The sequence below is a fragment of the Thamnophis sirtalis genome, unplaced genomic scaffold (assembly GCF_051295495.1).
Source record: "Thamnophis sirtalis isolate CommonGarterSnake01/CBP01778 unplaced genomic scaffold, rThaSir2_p1.2 scaffold_15, whole genome shotgun sequence".
NCBI classification, from domain to species: domain Eukaryota; kingdom Metazoa; phylum Chordata; class Lepidosauria; order Squamata; family Natricidae; genus Thamnophis; species Thamnophis sirtalis.
The window spans coordinates 4,904,395-4,919,136 of NW_028261395.1; the positions used below are offsets into that span (position 1 = coordinate 4,904,395).

The 14,742-nt window shown below is 42.7% G+C and overlaps 1 protein-coding gene across 1 annotated transcript in view; it reads left to right on the forward strand.

Moving 5' to 3' along the window:
* The first annotated feature begins 1,417 nt into the window (after nt 1-1,417).
* LOC148042446 (putative lysosomal acid lipase/cholesteryl ester hydrolase) overlaps nt 1,418-14,742 on the forward strand; it is a 22,607-nt gene continuing 9,282 nt past the window's right edge. Inside the window, exons 1-5 of the mRNA XM_087702393.1 lie at nt 1,418-1,519; nt 2,923-3,040; nt 6,379-6,577; nt 9,776-9,885; nt 11,971-12,107. Of these exons, the coding sequence (XP_087558519.1) occupies nt 1,418-1,519; nt 2,923-3,040; nt 6,379-6,577; nt 9,776-9,885; nt 11,971-12,107 (666 nt within the window). The remainder of the gene's footprint in view (nt 1,520-2,922; nt 3,041-6,378; nt 6,578-9,775; nt 9,886-11,970; nt 12,108-14,742) is intronic.

Genomic DNA, 14,742 nt, shown 5'->3' on the forward strand with positions numbered 1-14,742 from the left:
CTATATCTATATCTATATCTATATCTATATCTATATCTATATCTATATCTATATCTATATCTATCTCTATCTCTATCTCTATCTCTATCTCTATCTATCTCTATCTATCTATCTATCTATCTATCTATCTATCTATCTATCTATCTCTATCTATCTATCTATCTATCTATCTACCTACCTACCTACCTACCTACCTACCTACCTACCTACCTACCTACCTACCTACCTACCTACCTACCTACCTACATACATACATACATACATACATACATACATATATATATATATATATATATATATATATATATATTTCTTTAAAAAAATCTATTTTTATTATTGCTATTGTAGTGAGTATTCTAGAATAGTTCTGAAAAGCATAAAATGTAGGATGTGCCAAGGCAGCCCCTCCCCTCTCGACTTGTATGGCTGTATGACTCTTGTGTATTTTAATGATATGTATTGTGTTTGTATCCCCTTTCCCCTTTTGAGTTGTTCGCCGCCCTGAGTCCCTCCCGGAGAAGGGCGGCATACAAATAAATTAAATCTGAATCTGAATCTGAATCAGCCAAATTGTTTTTGCTATTACTGTATATACTCAAGTATAAGCCTAGTTTTTCAGCCCACTTTTTGAGCTGAAAAAAGCCGCCTCGGCTTATACTCGAGTCAGTGAAAAATTTGCCCGAAATGGAGGAGAAAAAGGGGCGGGGCCATGCCGCTGGGTGACGCTCGTGAATGGCCCAGCGCCCCTGAGTTTTCCCTCCCTCTGTGTTAGTTTGCCGCGCAGCGTGCACCGCACCATCCCCCCTCCTCACGTTCTAATGTAATGCAGGGCTATCTTACGATTCCCCTTCCTCCCCCTCCTGCCGCTCTGCAACGATGTCCCACCTCCTCCTTGTTATGGCAAGCAGCCACATAGCGATGTCCCACCTCCTCTGGTACAGTGATCCAATGATAGGAATCACTGTGCCGTGTGTCATAGGAGGCGGGACATCATCATCACAGCGGGACATCAGCATCATGAGGTGAGTGAAGTATTTCATTGAATACACCGATATTGTGTGATAATAATTTGTTATGCAGAGCAAATTTTTACAATGGCTACTGTATATTTAATGGGCACAGGCAGGCTGTATATGTTATTCAATGGGCAATGGCATTATTGGTATCTATTTTTATTTTTGAAATTTATCGGTAGCTGCTGAATTTCCCACCCTAGGCTTATACTCGAGTCAATAACTTTTCCAGTTTCTTGTGGTAAAATTAGGTGCCTCGGCTTATATTCGGGTCGGCCTATACTCGAGTATATATGGTAACTCAATACAGCCAGGTGAATGTATTCTAATGCCTATTTAAAAAGATTCCCGAAGACTTTCAGACCTTAACGTTGTAATTTTAAAACACTTTCCACGCAGGTGGGATGTGGCTGTTTCTGGCAATGGCATGCTTAATCCAGCAGACTACAAATTCAGAAGAATCTTTCCGCAGAAGGCATTTGAATCCTCAAGGATTCATGACAATTGTAAGTTGTTGACATGAAACAAGTCGGTTGACTCATCTCCCACTGCCCCATCTTTCCTCCTCCTCCATACCACTACCACCATGACAAAGATTTTCCCACTACAGCACACTATCAGCCCAGGTTTTTTTTAACAAGGAATGGCTACCTTGAAAAATTGAACTCAACCTTCATTGACCTCCAAGGCAATAAAGGTAAATACTTAAATATGCTAAATTTGTGCATAGCTTAACCTGATGTGGAGACAGAATCCCTCCCCCCCCCAACTGAACCAGAGGAGTAGATTCAGTTTGGGCAAAGAGTAGGCAACAGTGTCTTTGGGCAATCCCTTTGAAGGGATGTAAAGCAATTTGAACTCGATTCAGGAGCCTATTCGCAACCAATGCAACAATTTTGGCTTACGAATAACTCTACATTGGTGGGGCCGCTCTGCAAATACTCTAATGCCTATTTTAAAAGATTCCCGAAGACTTTCAGAGATTAACATTGTAATTTTAAAACACTTTCCATGCAGGTGGGATTGCTAACACATTGTATACCACCTGCAATTTCTAGGAATCCCCAAAGGCTACTTCAGGTAGGGGGCATCACAACACTTTAACTGAGCAGTTATGAAGACATGGCTTTCAAAACTCAAAGAGTTTTCTTGTCAAGGGAGCAGTGGTGGGTTTCAAAAATTGTTCGAACCTACTCTGTGGGTGTGGCCTCCTTTGTGGGAGTGGCTTGCCACCCATGTGACCAGATGGGAGTGGCTTGCCGCCCATGTGACCGGATATGAAGATGCTGACGACACTTGTCAGAACCACCTTAAATGACCTCACACACAACACTGGCATGCATAAGAATAGGATGTAAAGTTGTTTTTTAAAAGGCATCTTTGGTTTGCGTTAAAACAACTTCAACACCCGCAATGTTCTGATTGCACCACAAACGCAGTAGTCATCCTTACCTTTCCCAGAGGCACTGAGCTTTATAAATATGAGCATGATAGTGTAGAGAAATCATATCCAAGGACCAGTGGTGGGTTTCAAAAAAATTTGGAACCTCTTCTGTAGGTGTGGCCTGCTTTCCAGGTCCACTGGTGGAACCTCTTCTAACCGGTTCGGTAGATTTGACGAACCGGTTCTACCGAATAGGTGCAAACTGGTAGGAACCCACCTCTGCAAGGGAGGGTATATGAACCAAGCTCAGTCAAGGGTGTCTAGCTAGATTTTTTTTTTTTAGGTATAATTCATTATTGCATTCACCATCAGGATTCGTTTTTCCAGAACTGCTAAGTCACTATATCTGAAGATGAAGCCACAAAGGTATATAAAATAGAAATATATTCAAGCTACTGAACAGATTATAGACCCCGTAGATATACAACTTAGATGTTGAGCAAGAATTTACTATTTCTTTTGCAGCCTGAAATCAGCCAATATTGGGGATATCCCAGTGAACAGTATGAAGTTCTGACTGATGATGGTTATTACCTTCAGTTAAACAGAATTCCTTACGGGAAACACTGTCCGCATAAGGAAGGTAGGTCTGCAATATGATATTTCCAGATATGAATTGCTTACATACTTCATATATAGTCATTCAAGTCGTCATGGAAATCTCACTATGCATTCTTGGGAAGGGGAGTACAAAACTGTTTGTACTTCCTGTACAGTTGCTGTTTTCAGCTTTGACTGGAAGCTTCTGCTGTGTTTTTTTTTTAAAGCCAGAGATATTTGGCATGAGTATTCTATTATCTTTCTACAAATAATTGTGCAGCGTGATGTATTATGATGGGCGGTTCAGTCTGACAGTCCTTTGAACTTGTGAAACCAAATAAATGAAGGGTTTCTCAGTAGCATCAACTCCGCCTCTGTGGGCTGGGTCCATGCCCTTTTGTGGCTCCTGAAGGTAACTGGTGGAGCATGGGTGGCTGGATTCAGGAGATAGTTAAGGTTTCTCTGAGGGAGAGAGTTTTTCCACTTGACTTGGAAAAGGTTCGATGGTCTCTCTTTTAAAGGAGATATTCCTTAAGCCATCTCTACTTGAGAACTATCACTTAATCTCCGCCTACCCTCCAATTTTAGGAATCATAATTAAGAAAGTGATAAGGAGTCCAAAAAAGAAGGGAACAACAGAGAATGAGGTGGCTGGATGGAGTCACTGAAGCAGTTTAAATGGACTCCAGGGGATGGTAGAGCACAGGAAGGCTTGGGGGAACATTGTCCATGGGGTTGTGGTGCGTCGGATACGACTTCGCAACTAACAACAAGGAGTCCATTGCACATGATCCTAGTTGAAGTCTTCATTACTTTTAATCTGGGTCATGGGACAGAAACTGCATTGATCATTCAAATGAATGGAGACAGGGGTAGTGCATCTGTCCTGATCCTTAGTCTCCTTGGTAACATTGAACACAATCACACATGGTATGTTTCTAAACTAGGGTCAAGCTCTGGGAGTAGTAAGTAGTACTTCATGGTCATTCATAAATAAATTCATTCTTACTTGTATATTTCCAACTGATGATCAATTTGTTGCTCCAGTTTGGAATATTGCAAGGTATTACTTCTCGCTTATATTACTTAATCCCATTTTGAAACTGGGAGTAATTGTCAGTTTGGGGTGACAGTTGATGATTTACAACTGTACATTATTATCCCAGGGTGAGAGTTAGTGAAATTTTAAATTGGTTCCTGGAGGTTGTGGGAGTCCAGATGGGGCAGTTTGAGTAATCAGAATTGTTACCTGGTATCTACACATTAACTTTAATTCTGGCACTTAGTCTTGTTGGCATCAGGTATATCCTGAATAACTGGTCCGTGACTTGAGCATCTTTCTGGTTCTACTTCACAAAACACTGTAAAGGGGACTAAACAAGACGAATTGTAGTTACTCATTTCTGAAGGAGCATTATACTTATAGATAACTGTTGTGACTCAGCAGAAACCTCCTGTGAGTTGTTTCAGGATGCAGGGCTGACCGACTCACAGGAGAGGATAACGAGCAGCAGTGGCTCATTAGGATCTCCTCCTGTGGATAAATGACTGATGGTGCCACGCCCTAGTTGCAGAAGTCAATGTTTGTTCGTTCCTTCCATCCCGTTCCGTTCCTGTTCTAGCCATTCTCTGTTTGTTTGCAATCATCGAGAAGAAGCACTTGGATAAGTGATTTGATTTATATAAACCTGTTTTGCTGTAGTTTACTTTTGCCAGAGAATTTATCTGTGTTTATTTTGGGCTCGCAGCCAGCAAGAGCCGGGACTGATAAAGACATTCCTTTGCAAGCTGTGGGTTGCTGTAGTTTCTGAACGGGCAAGGTGGGGATCAGAACAGATAACATACAATAAATCATGTATTCTTGAATTCCTTTGCAGGGCCTAGACCAATTGTTTTATTGGTACGTAGTTTTCTGGGAGTTAATTGTCAGTTTGGGGTGACAGTTTCACTCTGATGATGATGTACAACTGTACATTATTATCCCAGGGTGAGAGTTAGTGAAATTTTAAATTGTTTCCTGGAAGTTGTGGGAGTCTAGATGGGGCAGCTTAGAGTAGACCCTACCTACCAATGAGAATTGCTACATGGTGCCTACACATTAACTTTAATCGTGGCACTTAGTTTTGGTGGGGTCAGTATCATCCTGAATAGCTGGTCCGTGACTTGAGCATCTTCCTGGTTCTACTTCACATTGGTAGAAAAATCAAATGTGGTGGGCAAGCCCGAAGCTGTGACGAGATGACGTGCGATCTCAAAGCTCTGAGATCGCAGTCAACACTTTTATTACTGGGGGACTCCCAATGGACCTAAATCATCCCAAAGAGATGGTGAATAGGAAGATTACGTCTTGCTGATCTCGGGGATATCTCAAAATCTCCGAAAGAAGCTGGCTGAGAGCCCAAAATAATATAAATAAAGCCTCTGGCAAAAAGGTTACGCAGCAGAATACAAAAACAAAGAGCTCTTACAGCAAAACCAGGTTTACAGAAAGAAAGCAAATCACTTCTCCAAGTGTCTCTTTGAATCAGGGTTACAGAAAGCAAATCACTTATCCAAGTGCCTCTCACAAAAAAACCACGACCGATGAACGACGAACCACGAACGAAGGACGAACGTTGACTTCTGCAACCAGGGTGTGGCACCATCCGTCCTTTTATCTCCAGAAGACCACACTAACTAGCCCCAGCTGCATTGTTATTCCCGCATCCCGACTCAATTCACAGCAAACTTCTGCTGAGTCACAACAGCTATGCATACAAAAGGGGGGGGGGGATACACAGCAACTACATCTGTTCCAGTGGTGGTATTCACCAGGTTCTGACCAGTTCTGGAGAACCAGTAATGGAAATTTTGAGTAATTTAGAGAACCGGTAAATACCACCTCAAACTCACCCTGCCCCATCTATTCTCTGCCTCTCAAGTCCGAGTTGATCAGGAGGGAATGGAGATTTTACAGTATACTTCCCCTGTCACACCCACCAAGCCATGCCCACAGAACTGGTTGTAAACTTTTTTGAATCCCACCACATCTGTTCCTGAGATACTGTGGCTGCCATTGCAGATGGCCCATAATAGCACTAGCACTTAGACACTTCACAATGCTTTACAATGCTTTACACTCCTCTCTAAGTGGTTTACAGAGTCAGCATATTGCCCCCAACAATCTGTGTCCTCATAATCCTAGGAAGAGAAGCATTTGGTATGGAGTGCCTTCGACAAAGGGTTCATGAGTAAAAATTATATTTTGTCATTTCAATCCAGACCTCTACACAATCCTAATGTAACTGTGCTGCTCTAAAGGGTTCTTAACAAGACAAAGTGTAGTTACTCATTTCTGGAGATTACATACAATAAATCATGTATTCTTGGATTCCTTTGCAGGGCCCAGACCAATCGTTTTATTGGTACATGGTTTTCTGGCTGATGGCAGATGTTGGATTGCAAATCTTCCTAGCAACAGCCTGGGATTTTTCCTAGCAGATGCTGGCTATGATGTCTGGATAATAAACCTTAGAGGGACCACTTGGTCTAGAAGACACAAGGAGTTTTCAATTGACCAGCAGGAATTCTGGGAATTCAGGTACCTTCCAAGGAGAATAGATAGTAAAAATGTTTGTTGCAAGTCTTGCAATTTGTTAAGAAAGGTTGTTGTAGGATTTATGTAAATTAATGAATAAATATTTTTCTATAATATAACCTAAGTTAAAACGGATACAATAAACCAAAAGCAACATTACAAAGAAAAATACATAAAAATAGAAAATAGGTTAGCAGCAGCCACAAAAATAACAGTATTGAAATATATGAACCGGTTTTTCAGTGCAAAAAGGTTTTTATTTTTTTTAAACAAAGTGTTGTTTACACTTTGTAAAAAGTGTTGTTTACACATTTTGTTTTTAAAAAATTAAAAACCCTTTTGGTTTTCTTGGCGAAAATATGAATTTTGCACTATATATGAGATATAACTACATCTCTACAGAAATAGAGCACAACAATGATGAGAACTATCTTGAATGCATTTGGGTCAATATTAAATGTTGGGATGGGGGAAATGACATTGCCATAGGTCTATACTACAGGCCATCCAACCAAGCAGAGGCGGTAGATGAACTTTTTGCTAGTCAGTTAACTAAGGTATGTAGGAATGGGGGATTTTAACTACCCTGACATCAACTGGGAAACAAACTCTGCACCAAGTGGAAGATCCAACAGGTTCCTAACAAACCTCGCAGACAACTTTGTTTCCCAAAAAGTGGAGAAGGGAACAAGGGGATCAGCCATATTGGACTTAATTCTCACCAACAGAGAGGAAATGATAGAAGGTGTTATAGAAGCCACAGGAACCCTGGGGGCAAGTGACCATGCAATACTGGAATTCAACATTATGCAAACACAAGTAGTAGAACAAAGTGAAACTAGAGTCTTGGACTTTAAGAGAGCTAATTTCAATAAACTTAGAGAGAGCTTGGGAAGAATTACATGGATGAGAATCCACAAGGGGAAAACAACTCAAGAAGCTTGGGAAATTTTGAAAAATGAGATTACAAAAGCCCAGTCTAGCACAATACCAATGAAGAAGAAAAATAACAGCTCCCAAAAGAAACCAGCATGGCTGCATAAAGAACTATCTGACAAATTGAAAGACAAAAAAGATAAGTATAAAAAGTGGAAAGGGGGGGACATAACTAAGGCAGAATATCAGCAAGGAGCCTGAGCCTGTAAAGATGAAGTAAGGAAAGCTAAGGCTCACAATGAAGAAAGGCTGGCCACACAAATAAAAAATAACAAAAAAAATTTTCTTAAAACATGTTAAAAATAAGAAAAAAAACTTAAGGAAACAATTGGTCCGTTGCTGGGAGAAAGTGGCAAGAAGATGACAAGCAACAGGGAGAAACAGAACTATTTAACTCATTTTTTTGCATCTGTCTTTACACAAAGGGATAAAACAGTCCAACCTACCAAAAACAGCAACACAAAAATCAGATTAGGAACACAAGTTGAAATAGGGAAGAAAATGATAAGTGAGCACCTGTCTACCCTAGACGAGTTCAAATCACCAGGACCGGATGGATTACACCCCAGAGTTCTGAAGGAACTGGCAGATGAGATCTCAGAATCACTGAACAATATCTTTCAGAGATCCTGGAGCACTGGAAAACTGCCAGAGGACTGGAAAAGAACTGATGTGGTTCCCATCTTCAAAAAAGGGGAAAAAATAGATCCAGGAAACTACAGACCTATCAGCCTGACCTCAATATCAGAGAAGATTCTGGAAAAGATAATCAAACAATGAATTAGCAAACCCCTAGAAGTAAACAAAGTAATAGCCAAAAGCCAACATGAGTTTGTCAAAAACAGATCATAACAGACTAATCTTATTGCATTCTTTGACAAAGTGACAAAATTAGTGGACCAGAGGAATGCTGTCGATATAGTTTACTTGGACTTTAGTAAGGTGTTTGATAAGGTAGGCCATAACCTACTACTAGATAAAGTAGAAGAATGTGGGCTGGACAGCATCACCACCAGATGGATTTGTAACTGGCTGACCAACCGCACTCAACGTGTAGTCCTCAATGGAACTGCATTTACATGGAGGGAAGTATGCAGTGGAGGACCCCAAGGCTCTGTTTTAGGCCCACTACTCTTCAACATCTTCATCAATGATTTGGATGAGGGGATAAATGGGGAACTCATCAAATTTGCAGATGACACCAAGCTGGCAGGAATAGCCAACACTCCAGAAGGCAGGCTTAAGATACAGAAGGATCTTGACAAACTTGAACATTGGGCACTATCTAATAAAATGAAATTCAATGGTGAAAAGAGTCAGGTTCTACATTTAGGCAAGAAAAATGAAATGCACAGGTACAGTATAGGTGGTACCTTGCTCAATAGTAGTAACTGTGAGAGGGATCTTGGAGTTCTAGTGGACAACCGTTTAAATATGAGCCAGCCATGTGCAGCAGCTGCCAAAAAGGCCAACACAGTTCTAGGCTATATAAACAGAGAGATCGAATCAAGATCACATGAAGTATTAATACTACTTTATAATGCCTTGGTAAGGCCACACTTGGAATACTACATTCAGTTTTGGTTGCCACGATGTAGAAAAGATGTGGAGACTCTAGAAAGAGTGCAGAGAAGAGCAACAAAGATGATTAGGGGACTGGAGGCTAAAACATATGAGGAACGGTTGCAGGAACTGGGTATGTCTAGTTTAATGAAAAGAAGGACTAGGGGAGACATGATAGCAGTCTTCCAATATCTCAGGGGTTGCCACAAAGAAGAGGGAGTCAAACCACTCTCCAAGGCACCTGAGTGTAGAACAAGAAGCAATGGGTGGAAACTAATCAAGGAGAGAAACAACTTAGAACTGAGGAGAAATTTCCTGACAGTTAGAACAATTAATCAGTGGAACAGCTTGCCTGTAGAAGTTGTGAATGCCCCAACACTGGAAGTCTTTAAGAAGATGTTGGATAGCCATTTGTCTGGAATGCTACAGGGTTTCCTGCCTAGGCAGGGGGTTGGACTAGAAGACCTCCAATGTCCCTTCCAACTCTGCTATTGTGTTGTATTTTATTGTATAGTACAATATAGTACAGTAAAGTACAGTACAGTATTACTATTAGTATTACTATTAGTATTACTATTAGTATTACTATTAGCAATAGCAATAGCAATAGCATTAGCATTAGTGCTTCGATCCCGTTATCCAAAGATGATAACCTAGGTGAGTATTATTACAGGTTGATTTGTATGTATTTTCGTGTTACAGTTTTCATGAAATGGGAATTTATGACGTCCCAGCAACAATAAACTTCATCTTACAGGAAACAAAACAAGACTCTTTATATTATGTTGGCCATTCCCAAGGAATATCAATAGGTAAGAATGTAGTCTTGGCATCATTTTATAATAAAACTGTTTTTCTCTGTCTATCAACCAAGGACCCAGCACTCCTTTTTCCAACTGGGTTGAGCAATTAAAACAAAATGACTGTGTATTTTTCTTGGCTTTGGTCCATATCATCTTACACACACGTGCACACACACACACACACAGACACACACACACCATTCTACAACTCTGCTGTAAAGTGTTCAAAATCTATTCTGGGTTAAGAGTCTTTAACAGATAATGTCTATATGGAGATGTCTGTCAAGAATTTACCAAGGCCATCATCAAGTGGGCCTTGATTTCATGGAGGTGCACCATTTTGTCTGAATGAAGCACCTTTGCTTCCACATGAGGACAATCTACTTCAAATGGCCGCTTTGTTTTCTAAACATTTGCTGAAGCAAATTGTGGCAAATGTAACACAGCAGCCGGTTTTTAGTTAGCTCCCATAAGAGCCACAAAACCGCGCTCGACTAAACCGTGCCTGACTAAACCGTGTCGCTGACGTCATCAACAGGGCGACAACAGCACGGAGACAGAAGCACGCTGTAAACCTTAAACCTAAAATTAACACCTAAACCTAACCCTAATCCTAACCCTTAACCTAACCCTAAACCTAAACCTAACCCTAACCCTTAACCTAACCCTAAACCTAACCCTAATCCTAACCCTAAACCTAACCCTAATCCTAACCCTTAACCTAAACCTAAACCTAAACCTAAACCTAACCCTAACCCTAACCCTTAACCTAATCCTAAACCTAACCCTAACCCTAACCCTCAACCTAACCCTAAACCTAACCCTAAACCTTACCCTAAACCTAACCCTAAAACTAACCCTTACCTTAAGTTGAATCAGCTTGCTTTCAAAGCGCTATTTAAAGCACCCTTCTTTCTCCGCACTCGCTGTTGTCGCCCTGTTGATGACGTCAGCGACGCGGTTTAATCGGGCGCGGCTTAGTCAAGCACGGTTTTGACGGGTCACGCCCATAAGATACCTATGTCTTTTTTCTCCCACAGTTTTAATAGGAATATCAAGAAGATTTAGACTCATATATCATCGCATAATGCTTTACAACACTCTCTGGGTGTTTTACAACGTAGAAACATTATTTGCTCATTGCCCCCAACAATCTGGGTCCTCATTTTACAGACCTGGGAAGTATGGAAGGCTGAATTAACTTGAGCCCTATCAGGATCGAACTACAGGTTCTAGGCAGGGTTTGCCTGCAATACCACCACTGTGCCACCAGTTACATAAAAGACATTACATAAATACATCTCAGTTGCTAAACACCCGAAACTTGATCACCTGACTTTAGGGGATGATGGTTTTAATGTAAAAAAACATCCATAAATCACTTTTTTTTTTCAGAGCTGTTGTAACTCCGTACAGTCACTAAACAAATAGTTGTAAGTTGAGGACTATCTGTACAATACTTCTACATTATTACAATAATTATCCAATTATTAACCCAAAAGCATATCCCTATCAAGATTATAAATCAGGATTATAAAAATAATCTCTAGCTAAACAAAATTTTAAAAGGACCCAAATAGTCAATTTCATAATCTTCACTTATTTATTTATTTATTTATTTATTTATTTATTTATTTATTAGACTTATATGCCGCTTCATAGGGCTTTCAGCTCTCTCTAAGCGGTTTACAAATTTTTTAGCAAATTGAGTCAGCAACTTGCCCCCACAGTCTGGGTCCTCATTTCACCCACCTCGGAAGGATGGAAGGCTGAGTCGACCTTGAGCCGGTGAGATTTGAACCGCTGAACTGCAGATCACAGTCAGCTAAAGTGGCCTGCAGTACTGCACCCTAACCACTGCGCCACCTCGGCTCTTGAATTCATTAATTCAATTAAGTCCACTCTTTTCTTACTAATTTTTACATTTGTGTCACTTCCTGACTCCTATAATTCTAACTCTCCCCAAATCCCATATTTCCTCCATTCTAGTCAATAATGAAACGTTTCCCAATTTCATATTTTCTATTTTTAAAAGATTAGAATACCCCCCTCCAATTCTGTAGTTTCAATTGCTTCCTTCTTTACTTTTTGCAGGTTTCATTGCTGTGGCAATCCTGCCCCACTTCTCTGAAAGAGTGAAATTATTTTTAAGCCTCTCACCTCTCTATACCCTGAAAGGGTTAAGGGGGACATTTCGTATACTTGGACTGATACCAGAAGGACTCGTAAAAGTAGGTATTTATTTATTTTCAGTTGCCCTATGGCACAGGTGGCAATTGGAGCCATTTGTTAGGGCATGCAAGGAATTGCCCTGTCAGCTCCAGCGCATATGCATGTGCTGGCCGGCTAACTTTGACCTTAATTTTTGGCCGTTTTTTGCCCTCCGGAGGCTTCCCAACGCGCGTTGAGCCATTTTTCTCCCTCCAGAGGCTTCAGGGAAGCCTCCTGAAACCTTCAGAGGGTGAAAAACAGCTCTACGGGCAACCCAGAAGTTCAGGAACAGACTTCCGGTTTGCCTGTGGGGCCGTTTTTTGCCCTCCGGAGGCTTCCCAATGCGCGTTGAGCCATTTTTCTCCCTCCAGAGATTTAGATAGATAAATAGATTTAGATAAATTTATTTATAGGCCGCCCTTTTCCCTGAGGGGACTCAGGGCGGCTTACAACGTATAGGGAAGGGAGTACACACAATGACATATAAAAACAGTACGTAATTAAAAGTGAAAGCAACATTCATCATTCGGGAGGGGACGGATTATAATCTTTAACCCCAGGCCTGACGGGATAGCCAGATCTTGAGGGCTGTGCGGAAGGTCTGGAGGGTGGTGAGGGTACGAATCCCCACGGGGAGATCGTTCCAAAGGGTCGGAGCTACTACTGAAAAGGCTCTCCTCCGCGTAGTTGCCAGTCGACACTGACTGGCAGATGGAACTCAGAGGAGGCCTAATCTGTGTGATCTAATAGGTCGCAAGGAGGTAATTGGCAGGAGGCGGTCTCTCAAGTACCCAGATCCACTACCATGGAGGGCTTTATAGGTGGTAAGTAGCACCTTGAAGCGCACCCGGAGATCAACAGGTAGCCAGCGCAGCTCGCGGAGGATAGGTGTTATGTGGGCGAACCGAGGTGCACCCACAATCACTCGCGCGGCCGCATTCTGTACTAGCTGAAGTCGCCGGATGCTTTTCAAGGGCAGCCCCATGTAGAGCACGTTGCAGTATTCCAGCCTAGAGGTCACTCTGAAGGTTTCAGGGAAGCCTCCTGAAACCTTCAGAGGGTGAAAAACAGCTCTACGGGCAACCCAGAAGTTCAGGAACAGACTTCCGGTTTGCCTGTGGGGCCGTTTTTTGCCCTCCTGAGGCTTCTCTACGCACATTGAGCCATTTTTCTCCCTCCAGAGGCTTCAGGGAAGCCTCCTGAAACCTTCAGAGGGTGAAAAACAGCTCTACAGGCAACCCAGAAGTTCGAGAACAGACTTCAGGAAGCCTCTTTGCTGCAAACCCAGGTCTTGGCGGCTCCCATGATGCAAAGTGTCCCGCCGGGCACTTTGCATCGTGGGAACTTCATCAGCTGCCGCTGCCACTTCCTCTGCTGCTGCCGCTTTCCCCTCTGCCCTGGCCATGGCTTATGCCGCGTTCGGAGTGCTGCCCTTTCCAAAAGCCCCGCCGAAGCCCCAGCACTGTGTCCGCCATAGAGCGGGACGCATCCTGCCTGTATGGCGGACACAGCGGCGGGGCTTCAGTGTGGCTTTTGGAAAGCCGCGCCAGGGCTTTGCCTCACCAGCCATAAAGCTCACCGCACGTCACAGCTTTGTACCCAGAGTACTTTTGTACCCACAATGAAAAAAGTACATTACTGTGGTTCAATATCATATCAACAGCAGAACCGAGTAAAACATTCATAACATTCCATCTACAGAACAGCTTTGCCTTGTAAATATGGTAATATTGATCCAGAATCCACTTATTCTGCTTTAGTGTAATTTCCATTGAGAAATCCAAATATTGCTCCTAATGCCGCTTCTACACCCATTTCTGGGAAGGAGTCTATTCTACCTTGTAACACTAATTTGCAAGGTTTAATTTAATAAGTCTTAATAAGCACTTCTATGCATCAAAAGCCAGGCAGTTGTGCCAGCAGTCTTGCGCTGGGAGCTGGCCCATGCTGTGCCTATGCTGTGCCATTACCTTAAATGCATCCCAAAAGGTGGGGCAGATGGGAGACAGGATTTCAATAGCAATAGCAATAGCAGTTAGACTTATATACCGCTTCATAGGGCTTTCAGCCCTCTCTAAGCGGTTTACAGAGTCAGCATATTGCCCCCAACAACAATCCGGGTCCTCATTTTACCCACCTCGGAAGGATGGAAGGCTGAGTCAACCTTGAGCCGGTGAGATTAGAACCGGCGAACTGCAGATAACAGTCAGCTGAAGTGGCCTGCAGTACTGCACCCTAACCACTGCGCTAGTAAAGTGCTAGCATAGTACATCCACGACAGGGGTGGGTTTCTCGCCCCGTTCCAACCGGTTTGGTTGGAACGAGGCCGGCGGCGTCCTCGCACACGCACGCGGTGTCCTCGCGCACGCACGCAGCGCACGCATGCATACTAACGTCTGCGCGATGCTCCGGCTGCTCCTGGAGGATTGCGCAGGCGCTGTATGCGTTCTGCGCATGCGTGGAAGCGCAGAATTCGTAAAAACCAGGTAAGGAGCGGGCGCGGGTGTGCGGGCGCGCGTGGGCACGGGGGGGGGGGCCTTCGCCATTCCCGGAAGTTACTTACTTCCAGGTTCAGCGACCAACCGGATCGCAGGGACCGGTGCGAACCGGTCGAAACCCACCCCTGATCCACGACCAGTGGTGGGATTCAGACAG